General features: G+C 46.1%; 1 protein-coding gene across 2 annotated transcripts in view; it reads right to left on the minus strand.

Moving 5' to 3' along the window:
- The window catches only part of FBXO43 (F-box protein 43), a 233,812-nt gene that overhangs the window by 45,166 nt on the left and 164,573 nt on the right, over nt 1-24,073 (minus strand). For both annotated transcript variants that reach the window (XM_063924196.1, XM_063924197.1), the window contains exons 3-4: nt 8,552-8,654; nt 8,035-8,223 (exon numbers count right to left, since the gene is read on the minus strand). In XM_063924196.1, coding sequence (XP_063780266.1) covers nt 8,035-8,223; nt 8,552-8,654 — 292 coding nt within the window. The remainder of the gene's footprint in view (nt 1-8,034; nt 8,224-8,551; nt 8,655-24,073) is intronic.

The raw sequence follows: 24,073 nt of genomic DNA on the forward strand, positions 1-24,073 counted from the left end.
ACTCATACCAGCCACACCAATCACACCGTATAACCTGTGATCTGAACCCAGTTAACAGCATGATAACAGAAGAGCCTCTGGAAAGATGGCTCACAACAATAATAACCCGATTTTTGTAACAATAACTATGTACAAGTATTGCAGACAATCCGCACTTGGGATGGGCGCCCAGCATCCACTACGGACTACGAGAAATAGAATTATCGGTAAGTAAATTCTTATTTTCTCTGACGTCCTAGTGGATGCTGGGAACTCCGTAAGGACCATGGGGATTATACCAAAGCTCCCAAACGGGCGGGAGAGTGCGGATGACTCTGCAGCACCGAATGAGAGAACTCCAGGTCCTCCTCAGCCAGGGTATCAAATTTGTAGAATTTAGCAAACGTGTTTGCCCCTGACCAAGTAGCTGCTCGGCAAAGTTGTAACGCCGAGACCCCTCGGGCAGCCACCCAAGATGAGCCCACCTTCCTTGTGGAATGGGTTTTTACAGATTTTGGCTGTGGCAGGCCTGCCAGAGAATGTGCAAGCTGAATTGTACTACAAATCCAACGAGCAATAGTCTGCTTAGAAACAGGAGCACCCAGCTTGTTGGGTGCATACAGGATAAACAGCGAGTCAGATTTCCTGACTCCAGCCGTCCTGGAAACATATATTTTCAAGGCCCTGACTACGTCCAACAACTTGGAGTCCTCCAAGTCACTAGTAGCCGCAGGTACCACAATAGGTTGGTTCAGATGAAACACTGAAACCACCTTAGGGAGAAAATGAGGACGAGTCCTCAATTCTGCCCTGTCTGAATGGAAGATCAGATAAGGGCTTTTACAGGATAAAGCCCGCCAATTCTGACACGCGCCTGGCCCAGGCCAGGGCCAACAGCATGACCACTTTCCATGTGAGATATTTTAACTCCACAGATTTAAGTGGTTCAAACCAATGTGACTTTTGGAACCCAAAAAACTACATTGAGATCCCAAAGTGCCACTGGAGGCACAAAAGGAGGCTGTATATGCAGTACCCCTTTTACAAACGTCTGAACTTCAGGGACTGAAGCTAGTTCTTTTTGGAAGAAAATTGACAGGGCCGAAATTTGAACCTTAATGGACCCCAATTTCAGGCCCATAGACACTCCTGTTTGCAGGAAATGTAGGAATCGACCCAGTTGAATTTCCTCCGTCGGGCCTTACTGGCCTCACACCACGCAACATATTTTCGCCAAATGCGGTGATAAGGTTTTGCGGTTACATCCTTCCTGGCTTTGATCAGGATAGGGATGACTTCATCCGGAATGCCTTTTTTCCTTCAGGATCCGGCGTTCAACCGCCATGCCGTCAAACGGAGCCGCGGTAAGTCTTGGAACAGACAGGGTCCTTGTTGGAGCAGGTCCCTTCTTAGAGGTAGAGGCCAAGGATCCTCCGTGAGCATCTCTTGAAGTTCCGGTTACCAAGTCCTTCTTGGCCAATCCGGAGCCACGAATATAGTGCTTACTCCTCTCCATCTTATCAATCTCAGTACCTTGGGTATGAGAGGCAGAGGAGGGAACACATACACTGACTGGTACACCCACGGTGTTACCAGAGCGTCTACAGCTATTGCCTGAGGGTCCCTTGACCTGGCGCAATACCTGTCGAGTTTTTCCCAACGGTTTATAATCATGTGGAAGACTTCTGGGTGAAGTCCCCACTCTCCCGGGTGGAGGTCGTGCTGAGGAAGTCTGCTTCCCAGTTGTCCACTCCCGGAATGAATACTGCTGACAGTGCTATCACATGATTTTCCGCCCAGCGAAGAATCCTTGCAGCTTCTGCCATTGCCCTCCTGCTTCTTGTGCCACCCTGTCTGTTTACGTGGGTGACTGCCGTGATGTTGTCCGACTGGATCAACACCGGCTGACCTTGAAGCAGAGGTCTTGCTAAGCTTAGAGCATTGTAAATGGCCCTTAGCTTCAGGATATTTATGTGAAGTGATGTCTCCAGGCTTGACCATAAGCCCTGGATATTCCTTCCCTGTGTGACTGCTCCCCAGCCTCGCAGGCTGGCATCTGTGGTCACCAGGACCCAGTCCTGAATGCCGAATCTGCGGCCCTCTAGAAGATGAGCACTCTGCAACCACCACAGGAGGGACACCCTTGTCCTTGGTGACAGGGTTATCCGCTGATGCATCTGAAGATGCGACCCGGACCATTTGTCCAGCAGGTCCCACTGGAAAGTTCTTGCGTGGAATCTGCCGAATGGGATTGCTTCGTAGGAAGCCACCATTTTACCCAGAACCCTTGTGCATTGATGCACTGAGACTTGGCTCGGTTTTAGGAGGTTCCTGACTAGCTCGGATAACTCCCTGTCTTTCCCCTCCGGGAGAAACACCTTTTTCTGGACTGTGTCCAGGATCATCCCTAGGAACAGAAGACAAGTCGTCGGAACCAGCTGCGATTTTGGAATATTGAGAATCAAATCGTGCTGCCGCAACACTACCTGAGATAGTGCTACACCGACCTCCAACTGTTCCCTGGATCTTACCCTTATCAGGGAATCGTCCAAGTAAGGGATAACTAAAATTCCCTTCCTTCGAAGGAATATCATCATTTCGGCCATTACCTTGGTAAAGACCCGGGGTGCCGTGGACCATCCATACGGCAGCGTCTGAACTGATAGTGACAGTTCTGTACCATAAACCTGAGGTACCCTTGGTGAGAAGGGTAAATTTTGACATGAAGGTAAGCATCCTTGATGTCCCGAGACATCATGTAGTCCCCTTCTTCCAGGTTCGCAATCACTGCTCTGAGTGACTCAATCTTGAATTTGAACCTCTGTATGTAAGTGTTCAAAGATTTTAGATTTAGAATCGGTCTCACCGAGCCGTCCGGCTTCGGTACCACAACAGTGTGGAATAATACCCCGTTCCCTGTTGCAGGAGGGGTACCTTGATTATCACCTGCTGGGAATACAGCTTGTGAATGGCTTCCAAAACTGTCTCCCTGTCAGAAGGAGACATCGGTAAAGCCGACTTTAGGAAAACGGCGAGGGGGAGACGTCTCGAATTCTAATTTGTACCCCTGAGATATCACCTGAAGGATCCAGGGGTCTACTTGCGAGTGAGCCCACTGCGCGCTGAAATTCATTGAGACGGGCCCCCCACCGTGCCTGATTCTGCTTGTAAAGCCCCAGCGTCATACTGAGGGCTTGGCAGAGGCGGGAGAGGGTTTCTGTTCCTGGGAACTGGCTGATTTCTGCAGCCTTTTTTCTCTCCCTCTGTCACGGGGCAGAAATTAGGAACATTTTGCCCGCTTGTCCACGAAAAGACTGCGCCTGATAATACGGCGTCTTCTCATGTTGAGAGGCGACCTGGGGTACAAACGTGGATTTCCCAGCTGTTGCCGTGGCCACCAGGTCTGAAAGACCGACCCCAAATAACTCCTCCCCTTATTAAGGCAATACTTCCAAATGCCGTTTGGAATACGCATCACCTGACCACTGACGTGTCCATAACCCTCTACTGGTAGAAATGGACAACGCACTTAGACTTGATGCCAGTCGGCAAATATTCCGCTGTGCATCACGCATATATAGAAATGCATCTTTTAAATGCTCTATAGGCAAAAATATAATGTCCCTATCTAGGGTATCAATATTTTCAGTCAGGGAATCCGACCACGCCAACCCAGCACTGCACATCCAGGCTGAGGCGATTGCTGGTCGCAGTATAACACCAGTATGTGTGTAAATACATTTTAGGATACCCTCCTGCTTTCTATCAGCAGGATCCTTAAGGGCGGCCATCTCAGGAGAGGGTAGAGCCCTTACAAGCGTGTGAGCGCTTTATCCACCCTAGGGGGTGTTTCCCAACGCACCCTAACCTCTGGCGGGAAAGGATATAATGCCAATAACATTTTAGAAATTATCAGTTGTTATCGGGGGAAAACCACGCATCATCACACACCTCATTTAATTTCTCAGATTCAGGAAAACTACAGGTAGTTTTTCCTCACCGAACATAATACCCCTTTTTGGTGGTACTCGTATTATCAGAAATGTGTAAAACATTTTTCATTGCCTCAATCATGTAACGTGTGGCCCTACTGGAAGTCACATTTGTCTCTTCACCGTCGACACTGGAGTCAGTATCCGTGTCGGCGTCTATATCTGCCATCTGAGGTAACGGGCGCTTTAGAGCCCCTGACGGCCTATGAGACGTCTGGACAGGCACAAGCTGAGTAGCCGGCTGTCTCATGTCAACCACTGTCTTTTATACAGAGCTGACACTGTCACGTAATTCCTTCCAACAGTTCATCCACTCAGGTGTCGACCCCCTAGGGCAGGCATTCCCAACCACGGTCCTCAAGGCACACCAACAGTGCAGGTTTTAGTGATATCCAGACTCCAGCACAGGTGACTTAATTAGTAGCTCAGTTATTTTGATTTAACCATCTGTGCTGCAGCCTGGATATCACTAAAACCTGCACTGTTGGTGTGCCTTGAGGACCGTGGTTGGGAATGCCTGCCCTAGGGGGTGACATCACTATTACAGGCAATCTGCTCCGTCTCCAAATCATTTTTCTCCTCATACATGTCGACACAAACGTACCGACAAACAGCACACACACAGGGAATGCTCTGATAGAGGACAGGACCCCACTAGCCCTTTGGGGAGACAGAGGGAGAGTTTGCCAGCACACACCAGAGCGCTATATATATACAGGGATAACCTTATATAAGTGTTTTTCCCCTTATAGCTGCTGTATTGTTAATACTGCGCCTAATTAGTGCCCCCCTCTCTTTTTTAACCCTTTTTGTAGTGTAGTGACTGCAGGGGAGAGCCAGGGGAGCTTCCCTCCAACTGAGCTGTGAGGGAAAATGGCGCCAGTGTGCTGAGGAGATAAGTCCGCGAAAAAGGGGCGGAGCCTTTCTCCTGCTTTTTTATGGATTCTGGCAGGGGTTAAAATTCATCCATATAGCCCTGGGGGCTATACGTGATGTATTTTCGCCAGCCAAGGTGTTTTTATTGCTGCTCAGGGCGCCCCCCCCTAGCGCCCTGCACCCTCAGTGACCGAAGTGTGAAGTGTGCTGAGGAGCAATGGCACACAGCTGCAGTGCTGTGCGCTACCTTGGTGAAGACAGGATGTCTTCTGCCGCCGATTTTCCGGACCTCTTCTGTCTTCTGGCTCTGTAAGGGGGCCGGCGGCGCGGCTCTGGGACCCATCCATGGCTGGGCCTGTGATCGTCCCTCTGGAGCTAATGTCCAGTAGCCTAAGATGTCCAATCCACTCTGCACGCAGGTGAGTTCGCTTCTTCTCCCCTTAGTCCCTCGATGCAGTGAGCCTGTTGCCAGCAGGTCTCACTGAAAATAAAAAACCTAAAACTAAAACTTTCACTAAGAAGCTCAGGAGAGCCCCTAGTGTGCACCCTTCTCGTTCGGGCACAGAGATCTAACTGAGGCTTGGAGGGGGGTCATAGGGGGAGGAGCCAGTGCACACCAGATAGTCCTAAAGTTTTCTTTAGATGTGCCCAGTCTCCTGCGGAGCCGCTATTCCCCATGGTCCTTACGGAGTCCCCAGCATCCACTTAGGACGTTAGAGAAATGTGGATTTTCCAGCAGTTGCCGTGGCTACCAGGTCTGATAGACCTACCCCAAATAACTCCTCCCCCTTATAAGGCAATACTTCCATGTGCCTTTTAGAATCCGCATCACCTGACCACTGCCGCGTCCATAAACCTCTTCTTGCAGAAATGGACAGCGCGCTAACTCTTGATGCCAGTCGGCAACTATCCCTCTGTGCATCACGCATATATAAAAATGCATCTTTCAAATGCTCTATAGTCAGTAATATACTGTCCCTATCTAGGGTATCAATATTTTCAGTCAGGGAATCCGACCACGCCACGCCCGCACCGCACATCCAGGCTGAGGCGATTGCTGGTCGCGGTATAACACCCGTGTGAGTGTATATACATTTTAGGATATTCTCCTGCTTTCTATCGGCAGGTTCCTTTAGGGCGGCCGTATCAGGAGAGGGTAGTGCTACCTGTTTAGACAAGCGTGTGAGCGCTTTATCCACCCTAGGGGGTGTTTCCCAACGTGCCCTATCCTCTGGCGGGAAAGGGTACGATGCCAATAACCTTTTTAGTGGTACTTGTATTATCAGAGATATGCAATACATTTTTCATTGCTTCAATCATGTAACGTGTGGCCCTAGTGGAAGTCACGTTTGTCTCCTCATCATCGACACTGGAGTCAGTATCCGTGTCTGTGTCTGCCATTTGAGGTAACGGGCGTTTTAAAGCCCCTGATGGCATTTGAGACCCCTGGACAGGCACAAGCTGAGTAGCCGGCTGTCTCATGTCGTCAACTGTCTGTCGTAAAGAGCTGACACTGTCACGCAATTCCTTCCATAAGCTCATCCACTCAGGTGTCGACTCCCTAGGGGGTGACAACTCTATAATAGGCAATTGCTCCGCCTCCATCTCATTTTCCTCCTCAAACATGTCGACACAATCGTACCGACACACCGCACACACACAAGGAATGCTCTGATAGAGGACAGGACCCCACTAGCCCTTTGGGGAGACAGAGGGAGAGTATGCCAGCACACACCAGAGCGCTATATATAGACAGGAATACCACTATAAAATGTGCTTTTGCTGCTGTTAGTATCAAAACTGCGCCAAATTAGTGCCCCCCTCTCTTTTTTACCCTTTTCTGTAGTGCAGGACTGCAGGGGAGAGTCAGGGAGACGTCCTTCCAGCGGAGCTGTGATGGAAAATGGCGCCCGTGTGCTGAGGAGATAGGCTCCGCCCCCTTCTCGGCTGCCTTTTCTCCCGCTTTTTGGTGAGTTCTGGCAGGGGTTAAAATACATCCATATAGCCCTGGGGGTTATATGTGGTGTATTTATGCCAGCCAAGGTGTTTACATTGCTGCTCAGGGCGCCCCCCCCTAGCGCCCTGCACCCTCAGTGACCGAAGTGTGAAGTGTGCCTGAGTAACAATGGCGCACAGCTGCAGTGCTGTGCGCTACCTTGTTGAAGACTGATGTCTCCTGCCGCCGATTTTTCCGGACCTCTTCTTGCTTCTGGCTCTGTAAGGGGGCCGGCGGCGCGGCTCTGGGACCGAGCTCCGAGGCTGGGCCTGTGTTCGGTCCCTCTGGATCTAATGGTGTCCAGTAGCCTAAGAAGCCCAAGCTACCACCACTTAGGTAGGTTCGCTTCTTCTCCCCTTAGTCCCTCAGTGCAGTGAGCCTGTTGCCAGCAGGTCTCACTGAAAATAAAAAACCTAAAACTAAACTTTCACTAAGAAGCTCAGGAGAGCCCTTAGTGTGCACCCTTCTCGACCGGGCACAAAAATCTAACTGAGGCTTGGAGGAGGGTCATAGGGGGAGGAGCCAGTGCACACCAGGTAGTCCTAAAGCTTTACTTTTGTGCCCAGTCTCCTGCGGAGCCGCTATTCCCCATGGTCCTTACGGAGTTCCCAGCATCCACTAGGACGTCAGAGAAATATATTATAACCGATGCAAAGTGCGGAACCATAGTATTCATGTAAGCACTTAAGGAATATTATTAGAAACATGGTTAAGGGATACTTTAATGAAGACACCTTGTTTAATTGTCACAACATGCGTCTCACTTACGGGGGGTGTCATCTGTTAAGTACTACCCTAATTTTGTTTCACACAATATAACTCAATTTAAAATGCAGAACTATTTTTAGTATTGGGTATAGTGTTAACAGCTTGAGGCCTGCACAGAGCATCTTTCTGCCTCTTAATCGCAATATGCGACAAAACAGCTTCACAAGACCGCACTGATTCATTTGATAGGCAGCACTTCGTATAGATCGCACACCAATGAACAATTGTCACATATCAAATGAATAAGTCCAGTCTTGTGAAGTGATTTTGCCCTACTGCAATGAAGACGCATATTCAAGTACAGAAGATACTACATCACTCAATGCTGTTCACTCATGCCGCATGGTGTATTGAGGCTAGGATCATGAGGACACATCTGTGGGTAAGGACAAGTATCAGTAGGAATAGAAGTAACAGACTAACCTTAACATATTCCTGCTGTTTACTGGCAGACTGGGGGATGGTCACAGAGTCTTTTGGTGTCAAAGAACCACAGGAAGAAGTTGGTGTATGAAATACAAATCTGGCTTGAGCTTGAACAGATCTCAGAGCAGACCTGTTTAATAGATGTAATCTGGTCGTAGCATCTTCTGAGGAGTAAATGCACCCGCGCTAGAAAGGACAATTGTTTGAGATTTGAATTACAAAATTGTTGATTCAGAAGACAATAAAAGTCACAGCGGTGGTGGGGAAACATTCAGGTAACTTTCCCAGAAAACATCACATATAAAAAAAGTATCACTTGTTCTTGCTACCAACATAGATCAAACAACTAATACAAACCACACCGGCATACCATAATATAAAACATATTGAACATTTTATGTACTTGGGGACATTATATATATATATATATATATATGTATATATATATATATGTATATATATATATATATTTTTTTTTTTTTTTTTATATATTTATATATTTCCAACTTATTACCTCAGCTTCAACTTTCTGCCTTTTCAAGAACAGTTTTCTTCTCTGATAAGCATTCTTGTCTTGGAGAACCATTTCCCGCCACTCCGTGCTCACTTTCCAAATACTAAAAAGAAAAATAGCATATTTGCTGCAATGTTAAAAGGTCACAAGAAAGTCCAGACTTATATACACAAGGTTCAGATTTAGATACAAGTTAAAATGATCCACATATTTTCAAAGCCACATTACGCAAGTTAAGTAACCACTTTAAAAAATTTTAGACCCCAAACCCCCTCCCCCCAACATCTTTTGTTGTTTAGAAAACGTGGTCCTTTATAAAGTGGACCCATTGTATATATCATTGCTACCACCCCAGTGACATTTTCGTCAATTTGGTCCCTGTGGCTAGTTTACTTCATCACAGTCATTTGGCCTCTAGTCATCTGTCTCTGGATTACTAACATGGGGTCTAATGGACACACAATGCGGTGGATCCCCAGAAATACTCCACTGTTTACCTAAGGTCAGCAGGAGCTAGCAGGGTGAGGCCATTGGGGGGACTCTGCCTTCTCATTCCATTTTTGTTTAATACAAGCATCATATTGACCACTGAAAACAGGCAAGCAAAGCCAGGAGCATGCCAGATGTTGGGGATCTGGCTAGATATTGGGAAGTCTAGACCACAGAGAGCAATGGTCTTGGACGATATTTACTAAAAGGATATTCCACCCAAATACAAGTCTTCAATTTTGTGCTGGGTTATCCCTAACATTTTATAACTTCAACTAGGGTTTTGCAGAGATGCAAAAAAGACAAGTCTCTTTTTGGGGCACACTTGACAGAATTAACTATAAAAACATAGCTTTTAATAAATACTTCTAAAATCAATTCTCAGATTAGAGAGTGGTATTTTTTACGTTATGATAAAATTGAATCACGTAAGGGGAAGAAGTGGAATTAATGGTACCTCAACTATAGGGAGTATTCACATACATTTCAAATTGAGGGCTATCTACATATTTTCGACAATGTACATCTTATCAGATGGACAATAAACAATCTCTCTTGCATTCGATACCAAGAAATTGCGTTCCAAATCTCTATTATCATTACTCTTTATTGTGTTGAAACAACTTTATGAACAATTACAAGTGAACTGTCATGGATATACATATTACCAATAATAGAATATTAATCAGACAGTGACTATCACGTTGCACATATAGAGGTTACTACCGTTTTCTCCACTATACTAGCCAATTAAGGGTTCAAATTATTGTATATAGGAGGAAACCTACATATCTTTGCCAAATGGCCCTCAATTTGAAATATATTTGGTAAGTGAAATGAACAAATTAATACAATACTCCCTACACTTAGGGTACCATTAATTCCATTCCTTCCCCCTTACGTGCTTTAATACGATTTTATCATAACGTAAAAAATACCATTCTCTAATCTGAGAATCGATTTTAGGAGTAATATTTATTAAAAGATATGTTTTAATTTGACTATAGTTAAGTCCAAAGCATGCCCTAGAAAAAGATTTTTGTCTTTTGTCCAGCAAAACCCTAGTTGAATTTATATTACTTAAATAATGGGAGCAGTATCGGACTGGGGCATGTAGGGCCCACCGGGTGAGATGCAGTGGTAGGGGCCCAAGTTTAGGGGTGTGGCAAGTCTGCAGAGGGGGTGTGGCCTGCCACCTCATTGGTTTGACTAACCATTAGAGAGTGCAACATCTGGGCCCCTTCATAAATATATAAAGTAAATTCAGCTGCTGCGTGCATGATAATGTATCAGATTAATAACAGATTAATAACAGCACTGCACTGTAGAAAATACACCATAGTACAGTATAAGGTAACATATGTATGATGTATAATTCAAGTGCACAGTCTGGAACCTGATTCTTAGAGCAGGAGGTGGGCCCCCACCGGTGGTTTTCCCTGTACCCCTGTGGGCCAGTCCAAGCCTGAATGGGAGCACCACCAACCAAATGCTGTATATGACTGAAGATACAAACAGCTGCGATGTTGTTCATGTATAAATTGTCATAAGAATTTTTTTTTTTCTTAATATGATCTAGTGCAGATTAATAACAGAGTTAAAGCAAAATTTTATAACTATTATATCCTTATGCATGTGTGCCGTAATAATGAAAGCCATGATCCTCCACAATTTACATTGTACTAGAACATTCACATTTTAATTTCTCTTACTATACTCACCAACATTCATAATCTACTTTAGTTACATGAAAAGACCGAAAAATAAAACAAAACCCTTTAAACCAGTGATTCCCAAACCATTTTTTTTTTTTAAACCGCACCCTAGAGTAGGCTTGGCCAACCTGTGGCTCTCCAGCTGTTGTGAAACTAAAAGTCCAAGCATGCTCTGCCACTTTTTAGCATTCCCTAATAACAAAACTGTGACACGGCAAGCTGGGATTTGTAGTTTCACATCAGCTGGAAAGCCACAGGTTGGCCAGGCCTGCCCTAGAGTATCAGAATTTTTATTTATTTGTTAACAGCCCCCCTAGGTCAAAAGTTTTTTTATTGAGAAATGTAAAAATAAATCAAAAAAAGGAGATTTATGGTAAGACTTACCATTGTTAAATCTCTTTCTGCGAGGTACACTGGTTTCCTCAGGGAATAACATCAGGGTGCACAGTTGGATCTTAATCCGATACAACAGGTTAAAGCTTTGACCGTTCCCAGGATGCACTGCACCGCCTCCTCTATAGCCCCGCTTCCAGGCACCGGAGCTCAGTTTTTTTTAACGAGTTCAATGCAGTAGCAGGTAAGAGAGACGATAGATGTTAGTCATATAAACCCACACTCTCACGACAGGAGGAGGGACTAGCGGCTAATGCCATACACACCCAAAGAAGCTAAGTGGATCAGGGTGGGCACCCTGTGGAAACCAGTGTACCTTGCAGAAAGATTTAACAATGGTTAGTCTTACCATAAATCTCCTTTTCTGCAGTGGGGGTACACTGGTATTCCACAGGGAATAACATTGGGGATGTCCTAAAGCAGTTACTCATGGGAGGGGACGCACTGTAGCGGGCACAAGAACCCGGCGTCCAAAGGAAGCATCCTGGGAGGCGGAAGTATCAAAGGCATAGAACCTGATGAACGTGTTCACTAAGGACCATGTAACCGCCTTGCACAATTGTTCAGTGGACGCACCACAGCGGGCCGCCCAAGAAGGTCCAACAGACGAGTAGAATGGGCCTTGATAGTAGCAAGAGCTGGGAGTCCAGCCTGTGCATAAGCTTGTGCAATCACCATTCTAATCCAACTGGCCAAGGTCTGCTTATTCGCAGGCCAGCCACGTTTGTGAAAACCAAAAAGTACAAACCGAATCCGACGACCTGATAGAGGCAGTCCTTTCTACATATATACGGAGAGCCCGTACCACATCCAAAGACCGCTTTTTGGAGGACAAACCAGGAGAGATAAAGGCCCGAACTACAATCTCTTGGTTAAGGTGGAAAGATGACACCACCTTAGGTAGATAACCAGGGCGAGTTCTAAGAACTGCCTGGTCACAGTGAAAAATCAGAAAGGGTGGACGACAGGACAAAGCGCCATAGCCTGACACCCTCCTAGCAGAGGCAATAGCCAACAGAAAAATTACCTTAAGCGTAAGGCATGTCAGGTCCACAGACTCAAGAGGTTCAAACGGAGACTCTTTGAAGGGCATTAAGAACAGACAGATCCAATAGAGCCAAAGGAGGGACATAGGGAGGCTGAATCCGTAGTACGCCCTGAGTGAATGTATGAACGTCAGGAATAGGTACAATTTTTCGCTGAAACCTCAACTACAAGGCAGAAATGTGAACCTTGAGGGAGGCCAGGCGAAGTCCTAAATCCAGGCATTGTTGCAAAAAAGCCAAAAGTCTGAAAGTACTAAACTTGAATGCATCATAATTCTTAGCAGCACACCAGGTGAAGTAAGAATTCCAGACCCTATAATAATTCCGTGCAGAAGCAGATTTGCGGGCCTTCAACATACTGTGAATAACCGCCTCACAAAATCCTTCGGCCCTCAGGAGGGAAGCTTCAAGAGCCACGCCGACAGGTCCTGGTAAACACAAGGGCCCTGAATGAGGAGGTCTAGGCGTTGAGGAAGTAGAAGAGGACGCTTGATCGAGAGACCCTGCAGGTCTCAGAACCAATGCCATCTGGCCCACGCTGAAGTGACTAGAAGCAGTATTCCTCCTTCTTGCTTGAACTTCCTTAGTACCCTGGGCGGAAGTGACACTGGAGGGAACACTTATGGCAGCCGAAAGTTCCATGGAATTGCCAGTGCGTCCACGAACGCTGCTTGAGGATCCCTTGTCCTTGCTCCGAAGACCGGAACCTTGTGATTGTGTCGAGACGCCATCAGGTCTACATCTGGTAGACCCCACTTGTTCACAAGGCGTTGGAAGACCTACGGATGAAGACTCCACTCCCCAGTGTGTACGTCCTGACGACTGAGGAAGTCCGCCTCCCAGTTGAGGACCCCTGGAATGAACACTGCCGATATTGCTGGCAGATGGCATTCCGCCCATTTAAGAATTTTTTACACTTCCATCATTGCCATGCGGCTTCGAGTGCCACCTTGATATATGTAAGCCACCGTGGTGGCGTTGTCTGATTGTACTTGAACAGGCCTGTTCTGTACGAAAGGCAGGGCCAGTGTCAACGCATTGAACACTGCCCGCAATTCCAGAATGTTTATCGGGAGGAGAGATTCCTCCCTGGTCCACCGATCCTGGAGAGAGTGTTGCTCCAACACCACGCCTCAACCCCGCAGACTGGCATTCGTCGTTAAGAGGACCCAGTTGAAGATCCAGAAGGGATGACCCTTGCTCAATTGTTGGTCCTGTAGCCACCAACTCAGTGACAGACAAACCTCCGGAGTCAAGGAGATCATTTGAGACCTGATCCGGTGAGGCAGGCCATCCCACTTGGAAAGGATTAACCACTGCAGAGCGCGGGAATGAAATTGAGCGTACGCTACAATGTCAAAAGCCGACACCATGAGGCCTAGTACTTGCATCGCCGAGTGTATCGACACTCTTTGGTGAGAGAAGAGTATCTGATTCTGTCCTGAAGTTTTAGGACCTTCTCTGGAGACCAGAACAAACGTTGGATGTGTGTGTCCAGTAATGTCCCCAAGTGTACCATGCTCTGAGCAGGGACCAGTGAGGATTTCTTCCAGTTGATGAGCCACCCGTGGGCTTGCAGGAATTGGACCGTCGGTTCCAGATGACGGAGGAGAACCTCTGGTGAGTTCGCCAGGATCAACAAGTCATCCAGATACGGCAGGATCCTGCTACCGACGGCGGAGAAGGGCCGCCATGACCTTGGTGAAGATCCGAGGAGCCGTGGTCAGTCCGAAAGGCAAGGCTTGGAACTGATAATGAAGGTTGCCAATAGCAAACCGAAGATATTGCAGATGCGACATGGCAATAGGTATGTGTAGGTAAGCATCCTGTATATACGGGAATACCATATAGTCCTTGGGTTCCATAGCCAGTACAATAGAGCGCAGATATCCACATGGAATTTGGACACCCTCACAAAGTTGTTCAAAGATTTGAGGTTGAGTATAGGTCGGGAGGATCCATTCAGCTTCGGAACTACAAACAGCGTAGAATAGTATCCCCTGCCTCTCTGAGACAGAGGCACCGGCACTATCACTCCTGTATCAAGGAGGGATTGCACAACCAAATGTAGAGTTTGTGCTTTTAACGGATCCGAAGGGATAACCGTTGAGCAAAACTGGCGAAGGGGACGTCTCTTGAAAGAGATTGTTAACCCGTGAGAGACCACTTCCTGCACCCAGGCGTCCGAAGTGGTCTTTAACCATAACCTGGGCGAACCGCAGAAGTCGGCCTCCCACCCAGGGGTCCCCCAGTGGGAGGCCCGCCCCATCATGCAGCAGGCTTGTCCGGTTTGGAAGCAGGCTAACAGGTGGCCCAAGAACGTCTAGGTTTGGGCTTAGAGGACTTGGAAGTGCGAGCCTGTCTTGAGTACGCCTGACCCATTGCTTTACCTGGAGGTCGAAAGGAACAAAAAGTAGTACTCTTGGCCTTCGGAACTAAAGGATTAGTACTTGGGAGAAACGTAGTCTTATACGACAAGGAGAAAAGAAATCAACTTTTATTAGCAGCACTCTTTCCCTTAAATGAAAAAAATTAATTATTCTTTAATATAAATAACTTGTTTATAATTTTATTAATAATCTTGTAAAAATAAAGAAGTTCCAATACCCATATGTGATGTTGATATCTTTTATTGGCATCACATGTGATGTATTATATGTCCTCTTGCTTTTAAGGGGTCATGTAGAGTGAAGTTTAAAATAGAGACAGAAAAACGTGTGAAGAAAAAATAAATAAATACACTAACGTGAATAAAGATATTTTAAAAGAAATTATAAAAGCTAATGCGTTGTCTTTATTCTGTAACTTAATCTAATACCTGTGATGTTTGATTAAAGGTCCTTAAATGTCTACTGACTGTTATAGCCAGTGATGTGCAGAGAGGGTTACAAATGCAACAATGTTTACATGCTGTTGGCACAATTATTACTTCAGTAATCAAAATGCAACATTTGTTGCTTATTGAATAAAGCTGTTTGAAACAATACTAAAATGTGAGCTTTATTCTTATAGGCCCTACACACATGCCGATTTTTTGAAAGATATGAACGATCTCGTTCATAAATGAACGAGAACTCGTTCATATCTTTCAGTGTGGAGGCTCCAGCGATGAACGATGCGCGGTCCCGCGCTCGTTCATCGCTGGTCCCCCGTCGGCTGTGCATGCAGGCCAATATGGACGATCTCGTCCATATTTGCCTGCACTTTAATAGAGCCGCGTGACAGGGGGAGTGAAGAAACTTCACTCCCCCCGTCACTGCCCCCCCGCCGCCGGGTCGCTCGTCGGCCGTATCCGCCGTCGGGCAGCTCGGGGGCGGGTCGGCCAGTGTGTAGGGCCCCTTATTCTAAGTTACTGAATAGTGTGAGATTTTCTGCTTCTCATTGATAGGCTGATGCACACTGAATTATGCACTGATAGTATCTGTTAGCTTATTCTAGCTAGATTTTTGAGGAATAGTGCTTAAGAAGCGGATCCAACTTCCTGACACTATACAAGCCCCCCGCAATGAATACTTTAGGCAAACTCAATTAAAATATTGATATGTTGTACATCTCCCCTCATGAACACTGCAGTTTAAGATATAATCCCGCTTCCAAGTCCTGGATGATGATATATGTTCAGCACTGAACAATGGGGGTAATTCCAAGTTGATCGCAGCAGGACATTTTTTTAGCAGTTGGGCAAAACCATGTGCACTGCAGGGGGGGGGGGGGGGCAGATATAACATTTGCAGAGAGAGAGTTAGATTTGGGTGGGTTATTTTGTTTCTGTGCAGGGTAAATACTGGCTGCTTTATATTTACACTGCAATTTAGATTGCAGATTGAACACACCACACCCAAATCTATCTCTTTCTGCACATGTTAAATCTGCCTCCCCTGCAGTGCACATGGTTTTGCCCAACTGCTAACAGAATTCCTGCTGCAATCAACTTGGAATTACCCCCAATGACTGCTACTATCTCATGCTGAATTCCTCAGGCTTTGTTAATCAGGAACCAAGTAAATGTGGATCGTTATACTTCTAGCACTTTGATTGACTATACAAAATTTCAGTTGCTATTGTCTTGTATTTTTTCTTTACACAAACAGCAATTCAATGAATGTTATTATTTGTACATATAGCTGATATTGCTCTAGACAGTATAGATATAAATAATTGTGCTTGAGACCATTTATTTTAACTCAGTGGATTATATATGAGTTACCACTGTTAGATATAAATTGTTAATTAGATATAAATTGTTAAATTTTAAACAAGTGGATATAGGTCTCACTGATGCCTTGAATAGCTGTGCTAGCAGAGAAAATGGGCCACAAATATCCACATTGCCCACATGTAGTTAAATTAAGCAGGAGCTGATATTAGATTCTATCCTAATACACATATGTATTGTCAGCATTATTCAGTAACTCCTTCTAATATTTCTTAGTTAGGTATAATCATACATTCACAGGATTTAAGTACACATATTGAGACAGTATAGACAGCGCATAGCAATAGCAATGCCAATGCGCATTTCACTTTACTAAGCTTCGTCAGGGCTATAGTGTCTCACTTTACTAAGCTTCGTCAGGGCTATAGTGTGGGACAGAGGCACCGGCACTATCACTCCTGTATCAAGGAGGGATTGCACAACCAAATGTAGAGTTTGTGCTTTTAACGGATCCGAAGGGATAACCTTTGAGCAAAACTGGCGAAGGGGACGTCTCTTGAAAGAGATTGTGTACCCGTGAGAGACTACTTCCTGCACCCAGGCATCCAAAGTGGTCTTTAACCATAACCTGGGCGAACCGCAGAAGTCGACCTCCCACCCAGGGGTCCCCCAGTGGGAGGCCCGCCCCATCATGGAGCAGGCTTGTCCGGTTTGGAAGCAGGCTGACAGGTGGCCCAAGAACGTCTAGGTTTGGGCTTAGAGGACTTGGAAGTGTGAGCCTGTCTTGAGTACGCCTGAGCCTTTGCTTTACCTGGAGGTCGAAAGGAACAAAAAGTAGTACTCTTGGCCTTCGGAACTAAAGGATTGGTACTTTGGAGAAACGCAATCTTGGCTGACGCCAAATCGGCCACACTTTTGTTCAGATCATCTCCAAGTAGTATATCTCCCTTAAAAGTGAGCACCTCCAAGGTTGTCTTAGAGTCCAGGTCCACCGACCGTAACCACAGAATCCGGTGAGCCAGGATAGACGTAGTAGATGCCTTGGCCGCCATAATGCCTGCATCAGAGGCCGCCTCCTGAATATAGTGGGAGGCTGTGGAAATATAGGACAGATATTGTCTGGCAGTGTCATAAAAATTCAGAGGTAGCTCTTCCTCAATTGCTTGAACACATGCTTCAATGCCTTTTGCAGCCCAAGAGGCTGCCATAGTGGGTCTATGTACAGCACCTGTAAGAGTGTAAATAGACTTCAAGCAACCCTTCACACGCTTATCCGTCTGTTCCTTCAAAGATGTGACGGTGGTGACAGAGTAGATGACACCACAAGACGGGCTACATGTGAGTCCACTGGTGGCGGGGTTTCCCACTTGTTACTCAACTCAGCAGAGATGGGATAACAAGCTAGCATCTTTTTAGACAGGGAAAATTTCTTTCCTGGAGAAGACCAGGATTCCTGACGTATGTCAATTAAATGGTCAGAGTGTGGTAAGACTAATTTAGTAACCTTCTGACGTTTGAACTTATCAGGTTTCTTAGACGTATCAGGAGGGTCAATCTCATCATCAATCTGAAGAATCAGCTTGATAGCCTCCACTAGGTCAGGAACATCAACCTGTCTTGTAGAATTCTTCATCAGAAGCAGCAGTATCAGCATCTGATGGATCAGTATATTCCCCATCCGAAGCAGAAGAATCATCCGAAATATTAGTGGATTGTGAGGAAGAAATGGCCCACTTAGATGACCCTTTGGTCCCAATAGTGCGACGGTTAGGTTTTTGTTTAACCAAGGACTGATTTAATTGCTGTAACTGGGTTGACAGAGTATCCGCCCACGGTGGATTAACTACAGGAACAATATGTGGCTGTAATGGCACAGGAGGTCCCACAGGGGGCGTAAGTCTTGTTACAAGCGTAGTCAGCATATTTGAAAATGCAGCCCAAGGTGGATCTGCCACAGGTGCTGCAGGCTGATTAGGGTGTGCAGACCACCCAGTACCTGGACCCTCAGCAGAAATAATTTCCTAAGGTAAATCCGTGGCGCCAGCACTGCATGATGCAGGAGCGTCTGTGAATTTCCCGCCCTGTGTAGCAGACATTATTGGGAATGTAAATACAACAATGTTGGTGGTTGCTGACACCACCTCCCGGCGTTGTTTATAATCAATTTAGAAAAATCAATTAAATGGCAATTCTCCCAGCTGCAAGTGCTTGGAGACTGGTTTATGGTCCCAAGCAGTTACATAAAAAATACAAAGAAAAGCACTGTGCTTGGGATATAAACGTATTATTTTTGATAACAACGGTGTAATAAACTGCACATACACGAATGCTAGGAGACCTCTGCTTTGGACAAACATACAAATGATTTTATTAAAAATCACGTAAACATGACATGTCTCTAACTATTTTAAAAATCTATAACACAATATATACATAAATTTATTGAACTGCTGAGATTGCTGGTGAATAGAGATAAGTGGAAACAATATAACAACCACTTCGTAATGGTTACTAATATAGTTGATACTTGTAGCAATAAGTATTTAAATAAAGAAACAAAATGTTCATGGGCTTGGTGCTAAAAATTTGTTTCTGCTCCTGTATAACTGAAACAAAGCCGGCGTCCCGGCTGTAGTGGAAAGTTTTAGTGACCTTGTCAGTCTTACCCTCACTGGGCGATGTTAGATTTCCTCTATATGCGGTTAGAATCTCCCCGTTTATAGCATGACCTCTCAGCAGTTCAATCATTTTATGTATATATTGTGTTATATATTTTCAAAATAGTTAGAGACATGTCACATTTACGTGTTTTTTAATAAAATCAATTGTATATTTGTCCAAAGCAGAGGTCTCCTAGCATTCGTGTATGTGCAGTTTATTACACCGTTGGTATCAAAAATTATACATTTATATCCCAAGCGCAGTGCTTTTTTTTGTATTATTGGGAATGTAGCCTTAAGGCATATCAGTACAATATAGCCAGACAAACACAATACCTGACAAAAAAACCCTAAGATATGTGACTGCAATTGCAGAGCACAAACAGAGGATGTAAGTGGTATGAGGTGACTGAAACACACAGTGAAAAATACAACACAGTATATCCTGTGGAACACTATATGGTATATGAGACCCTGAATGCCCAGGGTACAGAATATAGTAATAGCGATATGTGTGATACACAGAATAGAATCCACACAGCAGCTATAAGCACGCACAGTCACAGGTACAATGTAGAAATGATTACATATAAAAATAAGACTTTCTTCTTAAAAAGCTCTTATTAGGGCTGCCTAGCGCAGCCCCCCCTGTTGTTAGCTACCTGCACTGCAGGAACCAACTTACAAACAGAGCTCCAGTGCCTGAAGGCGGGGCTATAGAGGTGGCGGTGCAGTGCATCCTGGGAACAGTCAAAGCGTTATCCTGTTGGTGCTTCGGATCAAGCTCCAACTCTACACCCCGATGTTATTCCCTGTGGAAAACCAGTGTACCCCGCTGCAGAGATTTACATATTTCTTTGTCATCCTTAGGTTCAATTGTGTTATGAGGGAAAAATGTACTTCTGTTTGTCCATAGATTTTATGATTATGCAGCGGAGGCGTCCATCGAGTTTGGACAGTGCGTGTGCGCGACTCTTGACGCAGACGCAAGGTGATTGACAGCAGCGGACATCGGGGGCGTCAATGCAGTGTTTTATGGGCACTGTCTGGACAACGCAGGCGTGTCCGGACAGTTTTCAGAACGGCTGCGTGACGTCACATGCAGTGGCTCAGAGAAAAAAAAATGGCACCAGACCGCCTGCCAGTGTAGCCAGGGGTCAGCCTCAAATCGATGCGTTGGCAACAATTACTTTAAGAAAGAATCAAGGTGTGGCGCCACACACATACTGGGCAGTCTTGCCCTGTGCTGGGCAGCCCCCAGCATGTGAGGAGCGGTGTGGTTTGTTGGGTCGACAGTCATTAGGTCGACCACTATTGGTCGACAGTGACTTGGTCAACATGGATAAAGGTCGGCATGAGGCTTTTTTTAATAAAAAACAATTGTGTCGTTTTCATAGTAAAGTGATCAGAAACTCCAATTAGTGCACAGTGTCCCCTCACATGGCTCGCCATGCTTCGGGCAATGTGCCTCACTCCGCTACCACTGCGCTCAGCACAGGTTACTATTACCAATCGTAGTCCATGTGGATCATAAAAGAATTAAAAAGTTTAAAAAAAAAAAAGTTAAAAACTCACGTCGACCTTTAAAATGTCGCCCTCGTGACCATGTCAACCCAATGAATGTCGACCTAATGAGTGTCGACCTAAAGACCAGATACCATGAGTAGATGGACGCAGATCTTGCTGCAGAAGCAAAATCTGTATCCATCTCTGAATAACCCCCTAAAGTGGATGCACTCTACTGTGTTGGGCAGTCAGAAAAAGAGTCCTCTGACAGAATGAGGAATATGTAAAGTCCTAAACTCCTGCCTTGACCCTATATACCATATCGTTGATGTCTGCAATAAGATGTAAGATTTTTTTTCTGGACTCCTGCAGATAAAATGAGTGACATCTCTAGTATTAGTGAAATACTCCAATAGAAAAGAAAAACTGATAATTGCAATGCAAAGTAGTAACCCATAGGGCTATATTTTTTTTTATATTGCTATCAAAATAAGATTTTAAACCTACCGGTAAATCTTTTTCTCCTAGTCCGTAGACGATGCTGGGGACTCCGTAAGGACCATGGGGTATAGACGGGCTCCGCAGGAGACATAGGCACTCCAAAGACTTTAGAATGGGTGTGCACTGGCTCCTCCCTCTATGCCCCTCCTCCAGACCTCAGTTAGAGAAACTGTGCCCAGAGGAGACGGACAATACGAGGAAAGGATTTTTGTTAATCTAAGGGCAAGATTCATACCAGCCCACACCATCCACACCGTATAACATGGAATATACGAACCAGTTAACAGTATGAAACAAAACAGCATCAGCCCGAGACTGATCAAAACTGTAACATAATCCTTATGTAAGCAATAACTATATACAAGTCTTGCAGAATTTAGTCCGCACTGGGACGGGCGCCCAGCATCCTCTACGGACTAGGAGAAAAAGATTTACCGGTAGGTTTAAAATCTTATTTTCTCTTACGTCCTAGAGGATGCTGGGGGCTCCGTAAGGACCATGGGGATTATACCAAAGCTCCAGACCGAGCGGGAGAGTGCGGATGACTCTGCAGCACCGATTGAGCAAACATGAGGTCCTCCTCAGCCAAGGTATCAAACTTGTAGAATTTATCAAAAGTGTTTGAACCCGACCAAGTAGCTGCTCGGCAAAGCTGTAATGCCGAGACACCTCGGGCAGCCGCCCAAGAAGAGCCCACCTTCCTAGTGTAATGGGCCTTTACCGAATTTGGTACCGGCAATCCAGCCGTAGAATGAGCCTGCTGAATAGTGTTACAGATCCAGCGGGCAATAGTCTGCTTAGAAGCAGGGGCGCCAACCTTGTTGGCTGCATACAGGACAAACAGTGCCTCTGTTTTCCTAATCCGAGCCGTCCTGGCTACATAAACTTTTAAGGCCCTGACTACATCAAGAGACTTGGAATCCTCCAAGTCCCCCGTAGCCACAGGCACCACAATAGGTTGGTTCATATGAAACAATGAAACCACCTTAGGCAGAAATTGAGGACGAGTCCTCAACTCTGCTCTATCCACATGGAAAATCAGATAGGGGCTTTTGTGAGACAAAGCCGCCAATTCGGACACCCGCCTCGCAGATGCCAAGGCTAACATGACCACTTTCCAAGTGAGAAATTTCAAGTCAACTGTTTGAATAGGTTCAAACCAGTGTGACTTAAGGAACTGTAACACCACGTTAAGGTTCCATGGTGCCACTGGGGGCACAAAAGGAGGCTGGATGTGCAGCACTCAATTTACAAAAGTCTGGACTTCTGGGAGAGAAGCCAATTCCTTCTGAAAGAAAATAGGGCCGAAATCTGTACCTTAATGGAGCCTAACTTCAGGCCCATATCCACTCCTGTCTGTAAAAAGTGGAGAAAACGGCCCAGGTGGAAATCTTCCGTAGGAGCATTCTTGGCTTCACACCAAGAAACATACTTCCTCCAGATACGGTGATAATGTTTCGCCGTCACCTCCTTCCTAGCCCTTTTCAGAGTAAGGATGACTTCCTCCGGAATACCTTTCCCAGCTAGGATTCGGTGTTCAACCGCCATGCCGTCAAACGTAACCGCGGTAAGTCTTGAAACACGCAAGGCCCCTGCTGCAACAGATCCTCCCTGAGAGGAAGATGCCATGGATCTTCTGTGAGCATCTCCTGAAGATCTGAATACCAGGCCCTTCGAGGCCAATCTGGAACAATGAGTATTGTCTGCACTCTTTTTCTTCTTATGATTCTCAATATTTTGGAGATGAGAGGAAGAGGAGGGAATACATAGACAGACTGAAACACCCATGGTGTCACCAGGGCGTCTACCGCTACTGCCTGAGGGTCCCTTGACCTGGCACAATACCTCCGAAGCTTCTTGTTGAGGCGTGACGCCATCATGTCTATTTGAGGAAGTCCCCAAAGACTTGTTATCTCTGAAAAAACTTCTTGATGAAGTTCCCACTCTCCTGGATGGAGATCGTGTCTGCTGAGGAAATCTGCTTCCCAGTTGTCCACTCCCGGAATGAAGACTGCTGATAGAGCGCTTACGTGATTTTCCGCCCAGCGCAGAATCCGTGTGGCTTCCGCCATTGCCACTCTGCTCTTTGTCCCGCCTTGGCGGTTTACATGAGCCACGGCTGTGACGTTGTCTGATTGAATCAGAACCGGTAGTTCGCGAAGAAGATTCTCCGCTTGTCGTAGGCCTTTGTATATGGCCCTTAATTCCAGTATGTTGATGTGTAGACAAGCCTCCTGGCTTGACCATGTTCCCTGAAAATTTCTTCCTTGTGTGACTGCTCCCCATCCTCGGAGGCTCGCGTCCGTGGTCACCAGAACCCAGTCTTGAATGCCAAACCTGCGACCCTCTAGAAGGTGAGCACTCTGCAGCCACCACAGGAGAGACACTCTGGCCCTGGGGGACAGGCTTATTTTCTGATGAATTTGAAGATGGGACCCGGACCACTTGTCCAGAAGGTCCCACTGAAATGTCCTCGCATGAAACCTGCCGAAGGGGATGGCCTCGTAGGTTGCCACCATTTTTCCCAGTACTCGAGTGCATTGATGGACTGACACTCTTTTCGGTTTTAACAGGTCTCTGACCATGTACTGGAGTTCCTGGGCTTTTTCCATCGGGAGAAAAACCCTCTTTTGTTCCGTGTCCAGAATCATGCCTAAGAAAGATAGCCGAGTCGTTGGAACCAACTGTGACTTTGGTAGATTTAGAATCCAGCCATGTTGCTGCAGCACTCTCAGGGAGAGCGACACGCTTTTCAGCAACTAATCTCTCGATCTCGCTTTTATCAGGAGATCGTCCAAGTATGGGATAATTGTGACTCCCTGCCTGCGCAGGAGCACCATCAATTGGGATACAATTTCCATTGCCCAAGGATCCACGTCTGACTGACCCCAGACGTGGCTGAAGAGTCAAAGACGTGCCTCCACCGGCGCGGGCTCCCTCAGTGGAGCCCCATCGTCATGCGATGGATTTAGTAGAAGCCGGGGAGGACTTCTGCTCCTGGGAACTAGCCGTAGCAGGCATTCTTTTCCCTCTACCCTTACCTCTGGCGAGGAAGG

This window comes from Pseudophryne corroboree, chromosome 5, assembly GCF_028390025.1.
Source record: "Pseudophryne corroboree isolate aPseCor3 chromosome 5, aPseCor3.hap2, whole genome shotgun sequence".
Lineage (NCBI taxonomy): Eukaryota > Metazoa > Chordata > Amphibia > Anura > Myobatrachidae > Pseudophryne > Pseudophryne corroboree.